Source organism: Rhinolophus sinicus, linkage group LG01, assembly GCF_036562045.2.
Source record: "Rhinolophus sinicus isolate RSC01 linkage group LG01, ASM3656204v1, whole genome shotgun sequence".
In the NCBI taxonomy this organism is placed as follows: domain Eukaryota; kingdom Metazoa; phylum Chordata; class Mammalia; order Chiroptera; family Rhinolophidae; genus Rhinolophus; species Rhinolophus sinicus.
In genome coordinates, this window is record NC_133751.1 from 206983053 (window position 1) to 207004167 (window position 21115).

The window sequence follows — 21115 nt, forward strand, 5'->3', positions numbered from 1 at the left end:
GCTCTCTTTTCTTTTTTAATATCTAGTTTATGCATTTTCATTTGGATAGATGTGAAAGTCAGTTTTTTTGAGCAGTAATTAGATGTGATATAGTTAATTCAGACTCACCCCACTATCTTGCATTGGAATCATATTCAAATGTTTGACGATAAATTATAGTATTCAGCTGGGTACAATGGAAGAAAGTATTTATGTGGGTATTTTGTAGTTAGAATTAATCAAAAGGGAAAAAAAAGAAAGCCTTGAATGTCTTTCCTCTAGGGCCCCTGAGAACAGAATTGCTTTGTAGGGTGCATGCAAACTTGGTGGCAATTCCGCAGGGAGGGATGAGACTTGGAATGAAAATCAAATCCACATCCACAGGTCTCCATGGTAACAGTCCTTCCCGTACTTCAAGGACATGCATTAGTGTTGATAGGCAGATATTTCTAAATTATTTAAGCGCCCTAATAGGGAAGGCTTGTTTGTCCTAGGTAAGGTTCGTATTCACTCAGCAAACATACGGAGCTCGTTTAGCAAGGAAGATCACAGAAGTAAGACAGGCTCTCTGGAAGCCTTTACTTCTACACAGGGTGATGGGGAGAAACTTCATTTTGCCAGAAAGTGTCATAACTAAGGCTGTGAACTCAATCTTAGGGTACAAATGGGGGAAAAAGAATAAATGGAAACTAACCAGGTAGAGCCACGGGAGTCTGTCTCCTGGCCTCTGTCATGCCCCGTCCCTGCCCCCCACTTCCTGGTTAGGCGTGTCCAGACATTGCTGGCAGCTCCGTCACCACATTCAGCACCCCCGCTGCCTCCCCCCCCTCCATAATAATACAGACTCTAGGCTCAGGGCCCTTTCTTCCCCTGATAGATGAGTTCTGACTGAATATAAGATCAGCTATAAGCACCAAAGTATTGGTGGGTTTTAACGCCTTGAATTTGGGGGGTACTGTGTGTAGTTTCTTAATTCAGGGGAGGTTTTGCTGTTGCAAAGAGCACTTTGCATTCAGAAAACTAGTTCCTCCTCCCTTTGCAAGAGGAGGAAGCTTGCTCTTGGATTGAAGCAGGTGATAGAGACCTAATAGCAAATTATTCACCAAAGGTCAGTGTGTATCTGACTCCCTTAAATTCATGGAAGAGAAATAACCCACATCCAATGTGTTAAAGTCAAAATTAACGCTGACCCATTCGAAACCTAAAACACGCCAGAGCTTTCCAGAGGCCACATGTCTGCACCACTGAGCACGTCTGACGCCTTATTTTACTTGCCCGCCCTCAGAATCTTCCTGGTGGTTCTGTGCTGAGATACCATATCTGTCCCTGTACAGCGCCCCAGGCCTGTTTGATTTCATTTAAGTCCAGAAAGGAACCGATGTAATATGGAGCACTGAATGCTCTTCTGAGTAACTGCTCCAGTCTTTTAGATCGGCGAAAGCTAACCCTGGACTGACGGCTCAGAGTCAGGTGGCAGCTGTGGGTGCTGTCTCCCACGTGGCGACGTGGGCCTCTCTGCTTTCTGTGTCCCAGAATGGGGCTGTTCGCCTCACTCCTGGAACAAGTTTCAATAGTTGTGTTACCGTAAGTATTAGGAAGTTTCTCCCTGTCCACCCCAGAATTCCGCTTGCCTGCCCCGTAGGTCATTTTGGCGTAGATTATTCAAGGTACAGGAATGACAGCCTCAGGCTATGGGACCTTGAAGGGGTGGCAGAAGACCATAAGGTGGCATCGGGTTACTTGAAGGGAACAACTTCAGCTTCAGGGACTGTCCGCTGTTGTGTGGTCAGCAGGACACTGCTGACATCAAGTCTGAGGCGACCAGCCTCCACTGCAAGACTCTTTTTTGTGGGTAAAACATTTTATTTGGGGGAAACGATTAATGTATAGAGTAGGATTCCCCAGATACAGGGTATAGAGTGTTGGTCTCAGAATCATAGCATTGAATTTGTCATGTTTGCTATGAATTCTAGACACACACTTTATGTCAATACCAAGCCAAGGAGTCCAAGCCGGAGACCAGCTCCAATAAAATGTACTGCATAAAACAGAGGTTGATATCTCTGCAAATTCTTGGTGTTGAGCTTTTCCCACCAAGCTTTAACAATTAGAACTCGAATTACAATGACCTTCAAAACCCCTGTGGTCTTGCCACCGATTGAAATTAATGAAATCTATGTTTGCCTGTGTGTAGACTCAGAAGTCCTAATTTCATCCCACGTGGTGGGTTTGTCAATTAACAGCACGGTCTTTGTTTCCTTCTGATCATTCTTCTTTCTCCCTCCCCCGTAAGTGCATGCCCATGACCGATTTTGTTGTAAAAGGTGGTTTTGTGTGAATTTACAATAAGATGTACCTTGGAGATGAAATCAAGTGGGAGCCTCTCGCCCTCCCGCCCACGTTCTCTGATTACAGGGGCTCTGCTGCTCGGACCTCGGCCTTTTCAGCAGTGGCCTCACTCGCACAGCCCTGTCTGCCCAGAGTGGAAACCGGGTCTGTCCCCCTTTTCACATCATGTCTCGCTCCTCCCCTCTGTGTGTCACTTTCGTTGCCGAGTCAATGTGTGTGGACACTTCAGCCTCTTCTGTTTGAAGTTCAAAATGCTCAAGCCAGCAAGGTATTTTAAGTGGCTTGACTAATTTGCTTAGGACATCTCTCAACCTTTTAAAACATGATCAGAAATAATTCAAGACCTTATATAGCAAAAATGAATTTAGGGAAAAGGGGGCTCTAGTGAATGGCTGTTTTCAAAAGCTCAAATCCAAAAAAAATGGGTCTCTCGGGTCTCTCCTCCTTTTCCAGCAATTGTTCCCCATTTGGGGTTCCATTTGTTTTTTAAAAAATATTTTTGTCTAGCGAATGTGTCCAGGAAGCAATTTGGAAGGCTATTGTGCATAATCGGACTGCTCCATCTTTGCGAAGTGGGGAGACCAGCATTATTTCTTTGGCTCGCTCTCCCCTCTGCTTCCTGTTTTCACAAGGCCTGCATGCAGGCCGGCCCTGGGGTGCTGGACCTTCTCAGCTGTACGGATGCAAGTCCGGCTCTCATGTAAGGAAATTGGCGCTGAGCTCCAAATACGGGTCATACTGTGGAGGCTGAATTGTCATCTCCTTGCATTGTCCTCTCCCTCCCGTTGCTGAGTGCTCCATCTTTGGTCATGCACATTCCAGGACTGGCCGGGGGCGCCCTGTGCCGTGGCCTCTGCCTGTGAGTGAGTCATGATGCTATTCCGGAGCTCAGCCTGTGACCACACCAGCTTGTATGCTCCAGCACATGCCCCCAAGGCACCGTCCCAGCCCGATTCGAGTTCTGGGTGTGGAGCCGCTGTTCCAGGCCGGTGCCAGCCCTGGCCGGCCGGTGCAGGCTGACAGCTCCTTTTGTGTCTTGAAGGCTGCTACTGGCATCCTTTGATAGAAATGAATGCACTAGGTCTGCTCACTCTCCCTGTGTGACAACTCATCGATGAACACCCCTCACTGCTTTAGTCACTTGGGGTTTTGAGTTGCGGGTTTGGTTGCTCTGGTGGGTGTTGTTGACCATGTCACCATTCTGTCTCATTCCCTCACCCTTTCTTCCAGGAACGCCCGAAAAGAACTGACTAGAAAATAGTCGTATTTCAAAGATGCTGGGGAAGTTTACTGTTTTAAAGTTTAAAATCATCTCATATTTCTCTTTCTTATAAATTTGGGTTTGCATGTGTCAGATTTACGGAGAACACAGTGCCGACATCAACTTTGTTTTTTCCTTCTAACCGTTGTACGATCCTTTGGCTGCCACGCTAACCGAAAGCAGCGTGATTACCTTGTCACCAGGACATGTTGCTCTTTTTTCGAGGCTTTTAAAACCTGCCGTTTGCTTTCGTCCCCCAGCCCTCCTACCTGTACAGCGCCGCCAGGCCTGCGGGGAGTTACCAGGTGCGTGTGTCCACATCCCATCCCTTCCCCGCCCCCAGCCCATGTGCCCCCACTGCGCATGCGCGCCCCTCCCCCGCACCTGCCCTGGGAGCGGACGCCTGTTTGACGTCCGGCTGGGAGTGATTTACCCCTTTATGTGGCGCTTACACCTGCGGTCGTGTCTGTCAGCCTCCTCTGGCCGGTCTGGGTTTTCTTTCTCCCGATAGCTGACAATAGCTGTCCCGCCGCTTCTGTCTCCAGGAACTCGGTGTTTGTATAGGATCCGAGCAACCGAAGTTGACTTAATCTATTGGCAGGAAGGAAGGTGTTTTGTAAATTGCTTTGGTGACCTTAACAGGTATTAATCCACTGTACTGTATTACTTTGGAAATTTCCAGTTTTAAATACAAGGTACTTATGCTGTGCAGGAGACTTAAATAGTCAAAGTAGCTATACTGTATTGTTACTTACTACCTCTGAATTTCCATCAAATTGAACACTTGTGACTTAGATCTATAACTGGCCGAGCAAACCAGCTGTATCCTCAAGGGGAAAGGTCCTTTTAGCTGGGCAGACTCTGATGTGGCCGTGCCCAGTACTGTAAACCCCTGTTTACCCTCAGTGACCAACTGCATAGGATTTTCAGGTTAACCAAATATTCTGTTTTCTAGTTAGCCATTTTTAAAGCATTACAAAAATCAAACTATAATTACTATCCTATTGTATCCCAAAACATCAGGTGTGTGTGAGGAGGCCATGACAAAATTCAGGACATTTGAATGTTCTGCTTGTTTTAAATCTAGATGAACGTGTTTTTACTTAGCAAGCCATCATTTTTGGAGTGATACATGTGCCAAGGATCTATTGGAGGTGACACCACATGTGGTGACAGCGGCTAAAGCATCTCTCAGGCGTCTGTATGGCCCTCCAGCACTTGGCCTGTGAAGGGGTATTCAAGCCCTGCCTGCATGACTTCCCTCGTTTTTTTAGGACTTGTTCCTGGCACGTGTCAGTCTCCCTTACATTTCCGTGTTTCTAGGTGCTGGGGGCGTCCTGTCCTGACAGTCTGTTTTTGTTACAGGCATCTGGGTTCAACGACAGCAGTCTTGGTGGGGCCCGGCCGGGCGGTGCCTGCGCTTCCCATGCTGTAAGGCACTTTCTGTGTTTCTCAAGGTCGCCCCTGCCTGCGGCATGACCTGGGTGGGCCGCCGGGCACAGCTGCAGCCCGGGGAGATAACGGACACTGTCTCCTCTCACCCTTTGTAATAAGGGTCACGGATAATGTGACTCACAGAGCCTGTGGTTGTTAGTTTAATGTTCTCGCTCGCAGTTTCTGTGGCGCTCAAGGGAAGAAGACTAACCTCGACTGAGCTTCATCGGCTCTTGTTCTGCAGGACACTGACAACACTAACAAGCATTGACATGGTTGGTCTTACAATGATCAGAGCAGGAAAGAGCATTCGACAGGCCGCAGGTTGTTGTCGCCTCTGGATAATTAAGGAAGATGAACAAATTTAAAGCCTCAGAATATTCCATGTGCATCACCTCCTTTTTTTATTTTGTTGTTGTCCCACCTCTTCAGAGGACTTGAAATGGTGTTGCAATAAAGGGTTGGTAGTTGTACAAGAAAGACTTGTTGAATGAAAAACTGAGTGAGTGAATGAATGAGTGACAAAGGTAGACAAATAGAAAAGGCATCAGTCCATGAAATGGGGAGGCTCATGGGCCAGTCCCAACGACCAGTGGACACAGCGTCAGCCCTAAGCAGCAATGTCCTTTGGCAGAAGTGTCCCTAAATCCTATAAAAATGCATCGAGCCCCACGTGAAACAGAACGGTTTACTACAAAACACTTAAAGTGCTTTTATAACTTGGCTTTCAAAAATAATTGGCTACTTCATAAACCAGCTAAATAATCCAACTATATGATTTTTTTTGTATTTTTCCAATCATGAACATTCAAGCATTCTTACAAAGTAACCAGTCTAACCTACTATTGTCCTTAGAAGGTAATTTTTATGAATATTATATCGAATAGTTGACATGGCATTAGTTTTATTGACATCTCATTCAGCGTTTCCTAATTTTGTATTGCAGAACATTTTTCATGTAGTGGAACCGCTTTAGTGAATCTTTTCCCCAGTTCTTAAACATTTTTGTAGGCCATTAAAAAGTTCCTAAACCACGCCTAGTGGATGAAATAGCTCAGGCCTGTACGTGACGCATAAAATGCAACTAAATGGTTTTCTTTTGTCAGAAAAGAGACAGCATACTAATTCTTCAGGAGAAGGAAACTTTCCCAAGTGCCAGTAGTTCTCTGGTGACCCAAGTAGAACTCCGGTGTCTGGAGGATTCTCTCTTTAAGTGTCGCGTCTGTCGGTGGACTTGGCTGGAGTGGCTGATTGTTGGCCTTCGGGATGGTGACTGGCTCTGCTGGGTGTTCTTTGCGTAGCTGTTATTTCTGTGTTTTCAGCCTCCTGTAGGAATCGCCTGGCAGGAATGGCTGTAGCCCAGTTAAGGAAATGAAAGGTCTTGTCCTGGCAGCACAAAAGCCTAAACTAGGGCTGCCTGTTCCTGGCATCAAGCCACGCAGAAGAAATAAAAGAGAATAAAAAGAATTATTTTCTGCACCTAACAGTGTATCCCCACGCAGAAGGAGCTCAGCCGAATTTGTTGACTTAACATTGGACAAATTGAAGAGATCTTGGGGCGTCAGCTCTGTTCTCAGCAGCAAAGCAGCAGGCAGAGTGGCAGAGAAGGCTCACCGAGCTCCTGTCCCCTCCCAGTGTCCCCACCCCACATCACCCCAGTCCTTGTAATGCCCTCCAAGTGGACAGAGAGTGCTCAGAGCTCAGGAATGGGATTGAGGACAGCGCTTCCCCGGGCTCTCCACTCAGCTAGTAGTCGTGGCCACTGATAAATCCACACACCCTCTGCGAGGTGGCTATGGTTTGGGGGTCCATCCTGTTTTGAGACCAGAGAGCTGTGACCTTAGAGTCCAGGCTGACTCCGAGCCCGCATGGGACGGTCTTGATCTAGGAGAATGTTTCTTTATCTCCATTCTCCTGAGAAGCTAGTCTCAACCACGGTGTGTGTTTCCAGTTAAATAACTTAATTATGATTAAATGGTTAAATGAGGTTAAATGACTAGTTTTGTTTTGTTTTTAAGTATAGCTGTTTTGCTTGAAAAACCTTTGTGTGTCAGAACTGCCGTGCTGTTATTAAGCAGTGTGCGTGCTGTGCTGTAGGAAGTTCTCGTGGCTGTGTGTGAAGTGACCCTCTTAGCACTTTGATGCACTGGAAATGGCCATCACCAGCACTGCCATCTGCTCAGGAGCCACGACAGTCCTGTCAGCAGAAAGTGAAAGCGGGGGGAAGCCGCCACGCGTCCTCTCGTGTGACCCTCAGCTCCTCTGTGTGGCCGGTGTCCTTCCTTCCATGTCACGGACCACAGGCTCAGTCACTCTCCCAGGGTCTCGTGCCAACAACAGAACGAGCCTAGGCTGCATCTTTGTAACGTACGTGAGCCCCACATGAGCCCCACTCTACTGACTCCCAAACATAAGCCGCCCGAAAGGTGGCATGTGGACCACGGTGAGAGTCTTTAAACGTTTCCTGCAGGATCGAGTCAGGTTGGAGGATTCGGGAGGAGTTTCTGACTCAGGAGGTGGGGAAAGTTGGGTCGGCCATAGGCTCTGGCCAGTCTGTTGCATGTCTGCACCCAAAACCAGGATGTGGGTGACAACACAGCAGGGTCTGTGTCCAGGAGGTTTCCTCACTTGTGTCAGTGAACCCGAAGGCGAAATTCTGCCTTACAGCACCGATCGTACGTGCTTTCTTTTGAACAATAAAGCTACAAGGCGAGGCTCATGATGCCTGTAAATTTCTTGTATATCCTGTATGTGGCAATGGTTGTTACACGTGGTATTTTCTGTGCCCTTGAAACTCCTCACACCTACGTGTAAGTACACAATAAATATTTATTGGATAAGGGAATGGACGCAGGTAGAATGGGTCTGGGGAACTCGCCCATCTTGACCAAGGCTATTTATAGTCTGACGTTGAGATTGCTCGTTCAGCAAATATTTCTTGAGCGCACAGTGTGTGCCAGGCCTTATTGCATCACTGGGGACTCAGCAGGGAACAAAATAAAAGACCTTACCCTCAGGAGAATTACATTCTGGTGGAAGAGACAGGATTTAAGATGAGATGGAGCCCCCTGACGGTCCATGGTTCCTGTAATTTGCAGCAAGATAATGCCTGTGGGTTTCCCCTGGGGTGTGACAACAGCTGAGAGACCCATCAGTGACTGGCCTGGTTCCTGGGTCAGGAGGGGCTCCCTGCAGGGCTGTGTGGGCCTCTCCATGACGCTCCTTGGGCCATGTCATGGCCTGTCTTCCTAAATTGTGTCGGAATCCTGCCTCCCCTCCACCCTTCCCCAATCTGCCTCACTCAAGAGGACAGTAAGAATTTAAAAAAAAAAAAAAGAAAATATATCTAGGACTAGAACAAACATGAATACACTCTAAAGTCAAGAGGGCGTGGCTTCCAGATACGATACGTCAGGTGCTGGTGTGTTTCTTTAGCACGAAAGGGACAGTTTAGGTAGGTGGGCAGATAGACAGGTGACGTGGCCCTTCAGGAAGCCAGGCCCAGTTTTGTCTTAACCCTGAATCTTACTTTGCTTTCACTTGGGAAGGTCGTAGAGGAGCAAGGATGTGCTTTGCCCAAAAGCCCAGCCCCTGTCTCGCTCTTCTCTCTCTGTGCTGGGTTGGGAGGTGGCTCATGGTCTCAAAAACGGTCATTTCCACAGCGATGAGGTGGTTCTCTGTGCACCCACCAGGCGTGTGACTCCACACCCAAGTCCAGCGGGCCCTTTGTGTGACTCTCTTCTTACTAACCAGCTAAGTCTGTGTTCTTTTGATGTTGTGATGAAGTCTTTATATTCTTAGCGGGATGTGAGACGCAGCCTGCTTCCCCAGGGAAGCCTGTGCTCCATGCCACCCTGTCTCCTGCATTGCGCATGGCTCACCTCACAGCTAACGGAGCGCTTGGCGGGGGCCTCCAGCCTCTGTGCATCTCTGCTGACTCTGTCCCTCTGTTTCTGTCTGCGTGTCTGGCGCCGGGCTGTGCGGGCAGCCCTCTGAGCACAGTGGCCACCTCAACTCCAGCTCCCGTGCATCGTCCAGAGCCAGCTCGGCGCGGGCCAGCCCCGTGGTGAGTGCACCGCCCCTCTCCTCCCTCACTTCTCTGTCCTGCAGAGGGAAGCCTCCACTCCCAAATCCTGAATGCAGACCAAGTAGCAAGGCTTTTCCATGACCCGTTTCAGGTCTGCGTAAAGCCAGAACTGGGGGAGAATGCTGCCAAATTCAGAGTGTTACTGGTCAGTGATATCAGAATTGCATGGCTAAATTTCTGAAGGACCAGGTAAGGAAGTATTAACAGTGCTGGGAGATGGGTTCTTCCTGGGAGGACGACAGCTTTGAACAGTGGGGGAAATGTGGTCATATGCGTTGATGTGCTTTTTTTATGATTTAAAAATTTGAAGGATTGACTTCTAACATTTTGTATGACATGTTGTGTATTCGACCCACATGGTTTTAAAAAAATAAAGTATGGGCCTGCTGTGACATTCCTAGTTCCGCTCCAGCCCTCAGCCCCCCAGTTCTCAAATTGTTCAGTGAGTGTGAAACTGCAGAAGTGCACCCGTTTGTTACTCAGCATAAAATGGCCCAGGTTTTGCTTTGGAATATAGCCCCCCTTCCTTTGAGTCTCATGGTTGTGTATGTTTCTCAGGGTCTTTGGAATTTTAGGCAGTTTGACCTTGTGTGATGCTTTGTATGAGGCCGCGATACATTCTTGGGACAGTAGGGCCCAGGGGACAAATGGGGGGCTGGTACTATGGCCAGGGGAGGGACGTTCGGTGGGCAGGAGCTGGGGCTCCGTGCCATGGGGGGGTGTGCCCTGCAGTATGTGTGCCGTGGGGTGTGCGTGCCCTGCGGTGTGCGTGCCATGGGATGTGTGTCCTGCGATATGCGTGCCGTGGGGGGGGGGGGGTGCCGTGGGGTGAGCGTGCCCTGCCGTGGGGTGTATGTGCGCTGCCATGGGGTGTACGTGCCCTGCCGTGTGCGTGCCCTGCCGTGGGATGTACGTGCCCTGCTGTGTGCGTGCCGGCCCTGCACAGAGCCTGACGGCTACACCAAAGGTCAGCGGCATCTCCCGGATCGGGCCTGGGTACAGGACAGCAAAGATGGGCAGAGCCGGTCTGTTTATCTCCTCTCCTCCGTCACAGAGAAACTTGAGAGGCTCTTAACTTGGTCCCCCGACACCACAGTCAGATTCAGGATGCCTAAAATTTAGGTGGTGTTCCTAGTAATCCAACACGAGGCCATAGAACTGAGCCATCTGTGGGCACCGGTGCACCCGCTTGTCCCGTGTTTACATTAGATACAGTCTTTCAAAGCTGTGGGGTTTCCTACCAAATGCAGATGTCGGCTGCTCCTAGAGAAGCAGAAGGAGCCCCAGAAACTGTCGGGTGGCCCCAGTCCCCGCTCCCTGTTGGCCCTGACGCCGAGGCCAAGGCCAGAGCTGGTCATCCCTGGGTTTCCACTGGTGTTTTCCTGATAGTAGAGACATGTTCCCTTCTACCATTTCCCTGTCGAGGGTGACGAAAGAGAAGATCGATCAAGAGAGCCGTGTTAGAACAGGACAGCCCGTTTCTCTGTGGAAGCGAAGACAGCCCACTCCGTTGAAGCTGCAGACACCACCTCTGTACACAAGTCACCTGCCCTCACTGCCATTTGAGCCCCCCACCCTGTCCTGGAGGCCCGCGGTGAGGGGACAAAGAGAAGCCACATCCTGGACTGTCTCAGGTGAATGGTGGCAGACACACGACCAGGCGCTCGCCGCTCAGCGGGACTGGTCAAGCAGGAAGAGTGAGAGATCCAGCTGTTTGTTCTTATGTAGCTTCAGTTTTTAAAATCTGGCAGATTGCTTCTCATGGATATTATGTAAATGACCGAAGGGCAGTCTTTGTGAACTCAGAAATTCGTGCTCACTGAGGTCAGCCAAACTGCCGGCCTCAGTGGGCATGCCTCCTCCCCCTTCCGGTCTCTTTCTGGAAATTTCATACTCTACAGTAGCACAGTCTCCATAAACTCATCTATGTGAAACCTAGAACCACTAGGAATAAAAATTCTCCGTGATAAATTGAATGGCGAGACCCTCTTCCTGATGTGTAATACTCTCGTGCTTAGTTCTTAGAAAAAAAATATAAATAAACATTCACAGTTGCCATAGAGGCTGTGGTTTTACCTTCAAAGAATCCTAAGCCCCTAAGTGCACTGCCTGCTGTGACTCAATTCGGGCCCGGAATTCTAATTCCGTGATTATTTGACATGTTTGGGTTCATTCACGCATCATGGTGATGTCCCAAAGTCACAGGCCTCAGTCTAGTCATGGACCAAAGACATTTAAACCAGGTACAGATTCCTGTGTTGTGAGCTAAATTTGTGGAAAATGCACTCACATAACACGGGTTTTGTAGATGACCATACCCACGGGAATGGGAAACGTGCCCCGTGTCCCTGGGTGTCTGTGCCTGGGGGCCCTGGCAAGTCCTGGGCCCCTGTCCTTGGGGTGGGGGTGCTGCTTTTTCTCCAGGTGCCATGGAAGGAACAAAGCAATGGGTGGGAGAGCTCCAGGGTCCCTTCCAATTCTAAAGTTATGTGTTTGTAATTCCCTGAGTTTATGCCTGAGGAGACTGCTGACTGTGCCCACTTTACATGCTGTTTCACGCTGAGTTCTGAATGGAAGGTGGGCACACAGCTCCAAGCAGACAAGACCACCAGGTATCTAATGGAGCTGTTTTCGGGTCATTGCCCGCAGATAATCAGTTCGATCATTTTTCTTGTCTGAGTCAGCTGCTCCTTTACAAAGGTCAATTGGCTGTTGTGTTGTTGGCACATTTCGGGAGCTAAGGTCAGCATCCCAGACTGTGGGATGGGCTGTCCTCCTGCGTCATCCTGGCACCTCACACGGAGTGGGGACCTCAAAGCTGAAGACACTGCTGTATGTGGTCCTTAGAACCGCAGTGACATCTCTGTAACGTGCAGAGCAGTTCCCCAGGGACACAGTTACAGTGGCACTTGATCGTCTCGGGTCTGGCACCTGCAGAGTCTAGAAGACAGAGCTGAGCTGCGCTCAGTTCCGCAGTTTCCAAAACACACAATCCTCTTCCATGGAGTGTGCACCGTCTCTGTTCCCCGAGTCGGCCATCACACCATGGAACGGGGCTGGGTGTTTGTGTTCGGGGCTTGCTAGACCAACAGAGAGTGTTGGTGGTGTTGTGAGCCTTGTTGAATGGAAAGAAGCTAGGAGAGTGACGTTCACGCTCCCCTGGCCCTCCTGCCCGGGAGGGAGAAGCAGCAGGCCTGGGCAGTGTCCTGCTAGGATGAGTGACCCGCCCGGCCTGGCCTCTCAGAGGGCTGTGCACTAGAAAACTCAGCAGCACGGCTCCAGCGAGGGGCGCGGGAAGCTCCGAGGGAGATGGCGTCAGGAGGGCTCATCACCCAGGCGTGAAGCACACCCCAGCAGAGTGACACCAGCACATCTGGTGACACCATGTTGCCCGTGTGTATTCAGACACACATGAGTGAGGAACTGGCCCATCTGAGCTGGAAGAACAAACGTCTGTAGTGACTCATGTTTTCTGTTGTATGAGGAGGCGGGGGCAGGGACCAGGTAGGAAAGCTGGGCTTGAACTCCGATTACAGGAGTTTAAAGACAAGCCGTTCAGGATACTGTCGGTGTCACTGGGTTTAAAACCCAGACTTTCCACCCTAACGGTAGGGCTTATATTTGAAGGAAACTCCCCCTTAAAGTAGGTGTTTCCTGAGCAGTGTTCACGATTGTTTCTTGAGAGGGACCATGCTTCTGTGACCTCATTTCCCACCTGGGGCTGCCTGCTGGGCGTTGGGGACACCATAGGCAAAGTTCCTTTCTACCCGGCCCCTCCTGGGGTCTCTCCAAGCCCGCAGACTGGAAGGGGGCCGGCCGGGTGGTGATACGGAAAAGCTGGCATTTTAAGCTACCCAGACACTGTTGAAGCCGGCCTGGGCAGCGCTGGGAGCGTGCCCTCTCAGCTCGCCATCTAGTGGAACCTGGGGGACTATGATGGCTTCAGGCTGCTGCGTGGCTGGCTTTCCGTGGGGCTCCAGGTACTTGTGTTTCTGGAAGCTAGGGACACCCTTTGTAATTTGGAAAACAGATGAAACAGCACTTGCGTCCCGTCGACTAGAGGTAACATAGGTTGGCTGCTGTCTTCACTGAGGACTCGGTGTCCCTGCTGGGTCTCAAACACAGTCTAAGTTGTCCCGTTCTGAGTCCGTTATGTATTTCCGAGCAAACCCTTTTTCAAACTATTTTTAAAGTTTTCTTTAAATTGAAGAGCGAGCTTTTGTTTTAGGTTTTTTATTCCTTGTTTGATGTTTCACAAATTACAAAAGCAGTTATCTGCGGTATCAAGTGAAAAGTGGAGCGAAGCTGTGTGGAAGCCCTCCCGCTCCAACCCAATGTTTTTTTGGTCTGGTATATGTTTTTTCTCATCTTGCTCACAAGAAGTACTGAAAAAAATAATAAAGTGAGGTCGTTCTTCTATTCTAGGGGGACAGATATCTTTGTAGGTGAACATAGGGTTTCTGGAGCCTCATCTACCGATGCGGCCTTCACCTGTTGCTGAAGAACAGGCAGAAAAGATACTGGTTAAATTGGGGAGCAAAGCAGCAGGCTTCTCAACGGCTGCCTCACAGTCTGTTAAGTGGGACCTCCTTATTCTGCTGATATTTAAATGACTCTCTTTCTTTCGTTTTTTTAACTGTTCATTTTATTAAATAACGTATGAATTCAGACCAATGCACTGGTCGGACCTGCCCTGTTTCCATCTCATTAATGTTTCCTCTACAAGCTGACTTATTTTCAGGGCTGAAGGCCTGGGGCTCAGGAGGATCAATGAATTGATTTCCAGCGGGCCAGGTGCTAGGCAGTTACCTTTTCCTTAGGTATTTGAAATGTCCAGGAATATTTCTATTCCCAGGTGGAGAGTTGCTAAAAATCATCACAACTCAGAATGTAGGTCCAGGGCTCTCTGAGGCTCTGTCAGGACAGTGAGATAGAACCATCTGGATTGGAGGCCACCTCAGCACCCCAGAATATCTAGATAGGCCAATGTGGCACGCACATCTGAAACAACAATAATTATATGTACAGGTGGAGAGTGTGCTGTCTGTAATGGAATATAACTGCCACCTAAAGGGGCCCCTGGGCGCCAAGGTTGTGTGCAAAGCTCTGTGAGACGCACAGGCTTGCACTGGTCCTTGGAGGGCAGCCGGCTGTGGCAAGGAGGGTGGTCGGGGCAGATGGAGCATCAGGCGCTGAAGCCCCACCCAAGGGGCTCACCTGGGAGTGAAACCAGCCTGCCCGCAGGTCCCGCCCACCGGCCTGAGGGATGTGGTCTCTCTGCTCTCGTTGCCCCGCCTGCCCTTAGGACACTAGGGAGACTGTTAGATGGGAGCAGGACGTTTTTGCTGAAGACCCACGTGTGGGCGGGTGGGTGACACCAGGTGCTTTGGGCTGAACGTGGATCTGTTGAGACCCTTGAGCTTGGTTGTGCTGAGCTGAGGGCTGGTTTTGGAATTGCCTTCTTTTGCAGAAATCGAGTGTGTTTTCCGATTCCATTGGTCCCCTTGGTTGGCTGGTTAGCTGTGGCACTTTGCTGTGTCATTTTAGTAGTCACTTCGGGTATTCTCCCCTCGGAGAGAAAGCGGAAGGTACGAGTTTGTGGGAAAGAAGGTGGTAGTGAGCCTTCTTGGTGGGGGCAGGCTGGCAAGGGCATCCAGCCCAACATGGGCCCAGGGTAGGCGTGAGACAGGAAGTGGTCGTCCTCACAGGAAGATCACGCCTTTGCAGCATCCTGACTAGTGCTTAGCCCCTGTGCCTTTCTGCTCTCCCGTGCCGATGGCATTGTGGGCAGTTTGCACGTTCGTGGCCTTGGGCCCAGCTCCGGCAGGATTTCTCCACCTGCAGTGTAAACCGGCTAGGTGCAAGCACGCAGGCTGAGCTCAGAGGCCCAGGCCGCCGGGCAGTCTCATGACTCCCAGCTGTGCTCTGCACTCGCCACGGGCATCACATCGGCAATGGACCCCCGATGGTCACATTTAAGAAACTCTGAGCTACGGGAAGAAGGATGGAGACACGATGGGAAAAGCGTGAGTGACAGCTTATCCCAGACAGTGCGGAGACAACTGAGCACAGGGTTTTCTCCTCGTCAGTGACCTTGCCAGCAGGCTTATGGACAGGGGCCTTCAGTGTGCGAAAGAAGGAAAAAAAGAAAAGAAAAAGAACATGGCTTTTTGTTGGACATAGAACAAAGTAGGCTGCAGCACTGCCTCGGCCTCGTCCCGACACCCTCACAGCGCTGGGCTCTCTCTGGGTGCCCTGGCTGATTCCTGGTTGTCCTTAGGGTCCCACTGAGTCCTCCCTGCCGAAGGGAGGAGACGGACCCCGAGCCTCGTCCACACAGGAAAGACGAGGAAAGCCAGATTCTTGGGAGCCCCACATTTCACCTGGCAAATTCTCTGCCTTCAGCCCCCATTGTTTAAACCAGAATTTTCACATTGACTCAGTCACTCATGAGAAGTAGAAAAAGTTACACTTGGCTCACTGCTTTTTCTTGCTTCAGAGGCCAAGTTCAGTGATCATCGAACTTAAAACCCCTGTGGTTGCATCTTGCGGGCCCCAGGGCCCCGCGTGTGTTCTCGCTCTAATCATAGTCATTGCGGTGGATAAACAAGCCTGGGGTGGGTCGTCCTCTCCTGCGTGGCAACCCCCACACAGAGCCGCAGGAATCTGTGAAGCAAACCTGTTCAAGTTCAGTTCACTAACAAGCCCTCAGCACGGACCTTTCTGTGGTCTTTGTGTATTTTGTCTCGACATCTCTATGTTCTGTGGGAACCGTAAACGTCTGACACCCGCACAGTGAGGCTCCGCCTGGCTCTCGCTGCCCTCGCTGTGTCTGTGCCACCTGGCAGAGCCAATGGGAGTCTCATGGGCAAAGCGGTTTTTAAATTACAAAGGACGCTAATGTGTCCTTTTATTGTCATCTTACCCCCTGCATCCAGATTGTCCATTTCATGCTCGTGAGTAATATTTGTCCATTTTCCTCTCCAGGTTGAAGAGAGACCAGAAAAAGATTTCAATGAGAAGGTAAGGAATTTCTACAGGCCTTTATATTATGTCATCGATAAACCTAGTGGGTCCCAAAATTTATGGGTAAAACACATAACAGGAAAATATGTTGCTTGATCTTTAATAAAAAGTGAACAGGACTAGTGTGTGACCCAGCAGCCAGTGTCACCACCTTTTTTTGTGGAGAGAGGGCGTTACTGGGGGTCACTTCCAGTGTGAGTGTTAAATCCTGCACAGCAGTGAAGGAACTGATGGTGGGTCCAACCGTGGAGCTTGAGGTTAATCCAGCCAAATTCCCAAGCATCCATGGGACCCGCCCCGTGCAGGGAGCCTCTCCTGTTGCTTTCCGTAAGCCTGCTGAAGATTTTTAGCTGGAAACCGGGTGCAAGTAAAGGTACCATAATAGTAGACTTACAAGTCATTTTGGTTTTGTCTACAATCACATTGATCCTTGTGACATTCTAGGGCTCCCGTAACCTGCCCAGCCTGTCTGCAGCCACGCTGGCCTCCCTGGGTGGCACTTCCTCTCGGCGGGGAAGTGGGGATACCTCCATTTCCATCGACACTGAGGCATCCATTAGGGAAATCAAGGTAAGGCCCTCGACGTACTTACAACCCTTTATGAAAATCAGTCTTCAAACAAAGGATGTAATTCATAAAGTTCCAGATCTTTCTTCTCAGCCCAGTCTCCCCTCCTCTTATAAACCAGTGTTCACCAAGACCCAGCTCCGAGATGGCCTCCTACGGGAAGCCGTCCCTGACTGCCCCTCCCCAGCAGACCTGTGCCCAGGCCCTGGAGCCCCCTCAGGCCTCAGACACACCTTGTGCGAGCCCACACCATGCTGCACAGAGGGCTGGGCCTCTCTGTCCTCGTGCTGCTCTACCCTTTCCTTTCCTTTCTCTAATACGCCTTCAGCAGGCCTTGTCGTTGTGTTTGGGTGTTTTCTTCTCCCACTGGAGTGTGGACATTATTCTGTTACATCCTTAACACTCGGCATGAGCCAGGCATGTAGAAACACTGTCAGTGTGTCAGAGAAATACAAACTGTTTGTTAAAATAACAAGAAACACGGCATCTGACAAGGAGGTGACACAAAGGGAAGGTTACTGTCTAGAACTTGTATCCTCTGAGCCAAGGGAGTTGCTTAAAGGATCAGTTGTGTCTTCATTGACGGAAACACTTTCTAATCATTAAAACTGGTTAAGAGAACCAACCGCCCCGGGTGCTGTCCGAACAGCTGGAGGACCATTTGCAGCAAGCTCAGAGAAGGGACTTAAGCCTCAGCGGGGGTGGACTCGGATCCCTGAAGATGCCTTCCAAGCCTGTGCTTTACAAGAACAGTGTTTTACACTGCTCTTCCCAGAATGCCCCCGGGCCATTCCAGGGCCTACTGTAGCTCCGTTCATTCTCTACCTCATCAAAGGGGCGTTTGCAGTGATCCTAATTTGTCTCTGCTCTTAGATTGTAAGCAGCGCTCGTTTGTTCAACCCTCATTTGTGGAGCGCCCGGCTCCAGCAGACCCCCGGCACCAGGCATGTGGTGGTGGTGGTGGTGGTGGTGACGGGGCAGGAAGACACGGGCCGCCTGGCATGCAGGACACATCGTGGCTCGTTTCTGTCTTTGCGATCTTACTGTATCGAGACAGTGGGAGCTCAGAGAGCTTGCATGAGCTGAGCTACAAGTCACATAACTTGTTCTGTTTTCAACTCTCTTGCCTGTTTTATAAAACTGTGCAAAACTAGATCATATGAGATACACCTAAATTGTATAAAATTGTGGGAAATTTTCATATGACAAACACCTACATTTTCATCTTTGCCGTATGGACATTTTCTTTCTTTTCCTTTAACCCTTAAAAAGAACAGGAAGAAACTCCCCGCTTGGACGGCCCCCTAAGGGAAGCTGCCCAGCAGTAAGAAGACTTTAGAGACTCGCCTCTTTGCTTGTGTCTTGTCAGCTTTTCCCCTTGACATCACATGCCTTTCTTGCCATTTCCCCCCAGGAACTTAATGAGATAAAGGACCAGATTCAGGATGTAGAAGGCAGATACATGCAGGGACTGAAAGAGATGAAGGTACCCGTGTGTGGTGTGTGCTCCCCAGACTAACCCGACAGCCCTGAGGAAGCCGTGCACACCGCATGCTTACTCTAACGAGGCCCCGGCGGGAGAAGAACTGCAGGTGGCGGGAGTGCTGGCTGGCATGGAGTGTGCACGCATCGTCTCCCCGCACAGCTTTGGAGCCAGGCCCACTCTCTGCACCTCCTCCATGAGAGCTGTTGACACGTCTCCCGATGCGTCCTCTCCTCCCTCCCCCGGCTGAAAACCAGTTTCCCATTCCGGCACCCGAGCGTGCCATACACTTCTTGGTTTTTGGTTTTCTCTGCTTTCCCTAGCGGTTACACACACATGGCTTCACTGCGTTTGCTTCTCAAAGTATCTGATGTTGTCAACCAATAACGCAGTCCTTACTGCCGTGTTTTTGAAACGTCCGAGTTAGTTGCGTACTGTCACATACTGAGTGTGTGCGTCGTCTCGGGTTCATCTGAGTGAATACACACCACTCAGAGGATGTGGAATGACTGCACCGTGCCAGCCGGGAAATTCAGTGGCCGTGTTCCTTGAAGTTAGGTGAACAGTGAGGGGCCGCGTTCTCTGTCTTCATTGGGCAGCTTACGGCAGACCATGGATTTAGCAATAGACAGCAAACCTATTGCTTCCTTTGCAGCTGCCCAGAGGGTAGCTGAGACATACTCTGACTTATTGTCATAGGGGCACCCAACAGAGGAGGTGACAAATCACAGGACTGATTAATCATTCTCCCATTTATCACTTCTTTTGAAACACCAGGGGGAAATTATGAGTCTGGCTTTCAAATCATATGAAAAGGGAGCCAGTGAAGCAGCCCAGGAATCACTGTTCCCACCTGAAATCGTTGCCCTGATTTGTCAGTGCAGGTGAGACCAGCACTGGTCTTTGAAGCCTCTTTGGTAGCACCTGAGACATCTGACCAAGAGGTGCCCAACTTCTTTAGCTCTGGGTGGTTTACACCTGGGGATGCTGCTGTCTTTTCTGCGATGCCTCCCCCTGATCTGTTTGGGGATCTAAACGCCCCTATGTTCCCTCTGTTTCCTGACCTACAAGGGTGGGAGCCAGGTGAGGGCCGTGCTTATTTTGCAAGCCCCTTTCTTTCCCTGGGCTGTCCTTTCCAAGGAATGACCTTTGTCTTTTCACCCAGTGAGGCCTGTGGACTTTTTTTAGTTTCCCTATGGGTTGAAATCTGAAATGCTGCTTAATCCTTTCCTGGTTCATAGGCTTAGGCAGGGGTCATCGGTAGCTTGTGGCGGGGATTTGGTTCTCCCAGCGGTCACGCGCTGGCTCTGTCCCCAGTTCTGGTCACGTATCTAGAGTGAGGACATCAGGAAGCTGTAGACCAGCCCAGCTCACTACTGCCGGCTACTGAATCATCGAGTCAGGACCGTACTGCCTCTGTGACCAGAACCCTTTCCATCCGGGTGTCTCCCTTGTCCTAGTGACTCTGTACTCTGTTTCTATCCCTAGATACCGCTAATCACCAATTTTCCGGGTGATCAGAATTTGATCAGAGTGAAAAGGAGGGGGCATCTGTGTGTTGAAACTGCCTCGTGTTTCCTATTTTGATTCATTTGCTCTCAGAAACCAAGGCTAAATTTAGGGCTGAGTTTTTGTTTTCAAGGCTGCTGAGCCACTCTTTGTTTTTGTTTTCTTACTGCCATTTCAACACTGTGACCTGGTTTCCGCAGGACTCGCTCGCAGAGGTGGAAGAGAAGCACAAGAAGGCCATGGTTTCCAACGCCGAGCTGGACAATGAGAAGACAAATTTCATGTACCAGGTCGACACCCTGAAGGACACGTTGCTGGAGCTCGAAGAGCAGCTGGCTGAGTGCAGGCGGCAGTACGAGGAGAAAAACAAGGTACGCTCCAGGCGACGGAGGGGGGCCGGACGCACGTGACACGTGAACGGTTTGTGTAAGAACGGTAGAAAGTACGTGTATGTAGCATACGGCATGTAGTATGAGGGCTTAATATAGAGCGTATATTAAGAGTGGCAAAATATATACATGTGCTGTATGTAAGAATGATAGAACATGTTCATAAATACGTATATGGTATATGCATGTAGGGTGTGTGTGCTTTCGGATTCCATAAAGGTTGAGCTTTTTTTTGTAATGTGTGTGTGTGTGTTTAAACAATGATTCCCCGCTTATCCAGGAAGCCCAAACATCTGAGAAGAAGACTATGCTCTTTACTGAGGAACTTGAAATACTGATGCGCAATGTTGTAACTATGTAATATGTAAACTATAGGTGATTTTACTAGGAGAACATCTGTGTTTTACACGTAAGGCAAAATGATAACTGTGAAAAACTCACACGGAAGAACCAATGTGCTTGGATCAGGCACGACTGGACACGTCAGGATTTTCCTGTTAGTGTACATTTCCTGGTTTTGACTTTGTTGTCTCTTAACACCGTAGAGAAATAGTCAATTGCACATATCAAAGATTTTAAGAAAATTATGTTCATTTATTTTGTGCTGATTGGGGAAAGGCACAGTTAGTCCATTTAAGAATTAAATACTTTCAGTGAGCTCAGAAGAGGGTAGAGTTTTATTTGGGCTTTCATTAAGAAGCACTGGAATGAATTGTTGGTGTCAGCATAAAGCACAAGCATAGGTTCAGATTAAGGACAGCAGACTTCGCTGGTGAAGGCTGGGCTTAGATATTCTCCGTGACGTACGGAGCAAGGAACACCTGATTTTCATATTTGGGGGAATTACTTGTTTTATCAAACCCTAGACTATTGTCCAGTTTTTCAGAGTTGCTGAAATAAACAGAAATTTTAATTTGTGAGTGTCATTATCTTTAAAAAAGAAAAGCCATATGCTCTGAATCCCAAGGGTTAAAATAAGGTCCCATGACCAGCTCTGAGACCTCCTCCCTGACTGCAATAGAATTAAGTTA

At 49.5% G+C, this 21115-nt stretch overlaps 1 protein-coding gene across 50 annotated transcripts in view; it reads left to right on the forward strand.

Moving 5' to 3' along the window:
* LRRFIP1 (LRR binding FLII interacting protein 1) overlaps window positions 1–21115 on the forward strand; it is an 83340-nt gene that overhangs the window by 41817 nt on the left and 20408 nt on the right. For 10 of the 50 annotated variants that reach the window (XM_074315673.1, XM_019740908.2, XM_019740907.2 and 7 more), the window contains 8 exons: window positions 2395–2472; window positions 3850–3894; window positions 4955–5020; window positions 9012–9089; window positions 16098–16133; window positions 16581–16706; window positions 18118–18189; window positions 19896–20066. In XM_074315673.1, the coding sequence (XP_074171774.1) occupies window positions 2395–2472; window positions 3850–3894; window positions 4955–5020; window positions 9012–9089; window positions 16098–16133; window positions 16581–16706; window positions 18118–18189; window positions 19896–20066 (672 nt within the window). The remainder of the gene's footprint in view (window positions 1–2394; window positions 2473–3849; window positions 3895–4954; window positions 5021–9011; window positions 9090–16097; window positions 16134–16580; window positions 16707–18117; window positions 18190–19895; window positions 20067–21115) is intronic. The other 40 variants (XM_074315793.1, XM_074315806.1, XM_074315845.1 and 37 more) reach the window with 13 other exon arrangements.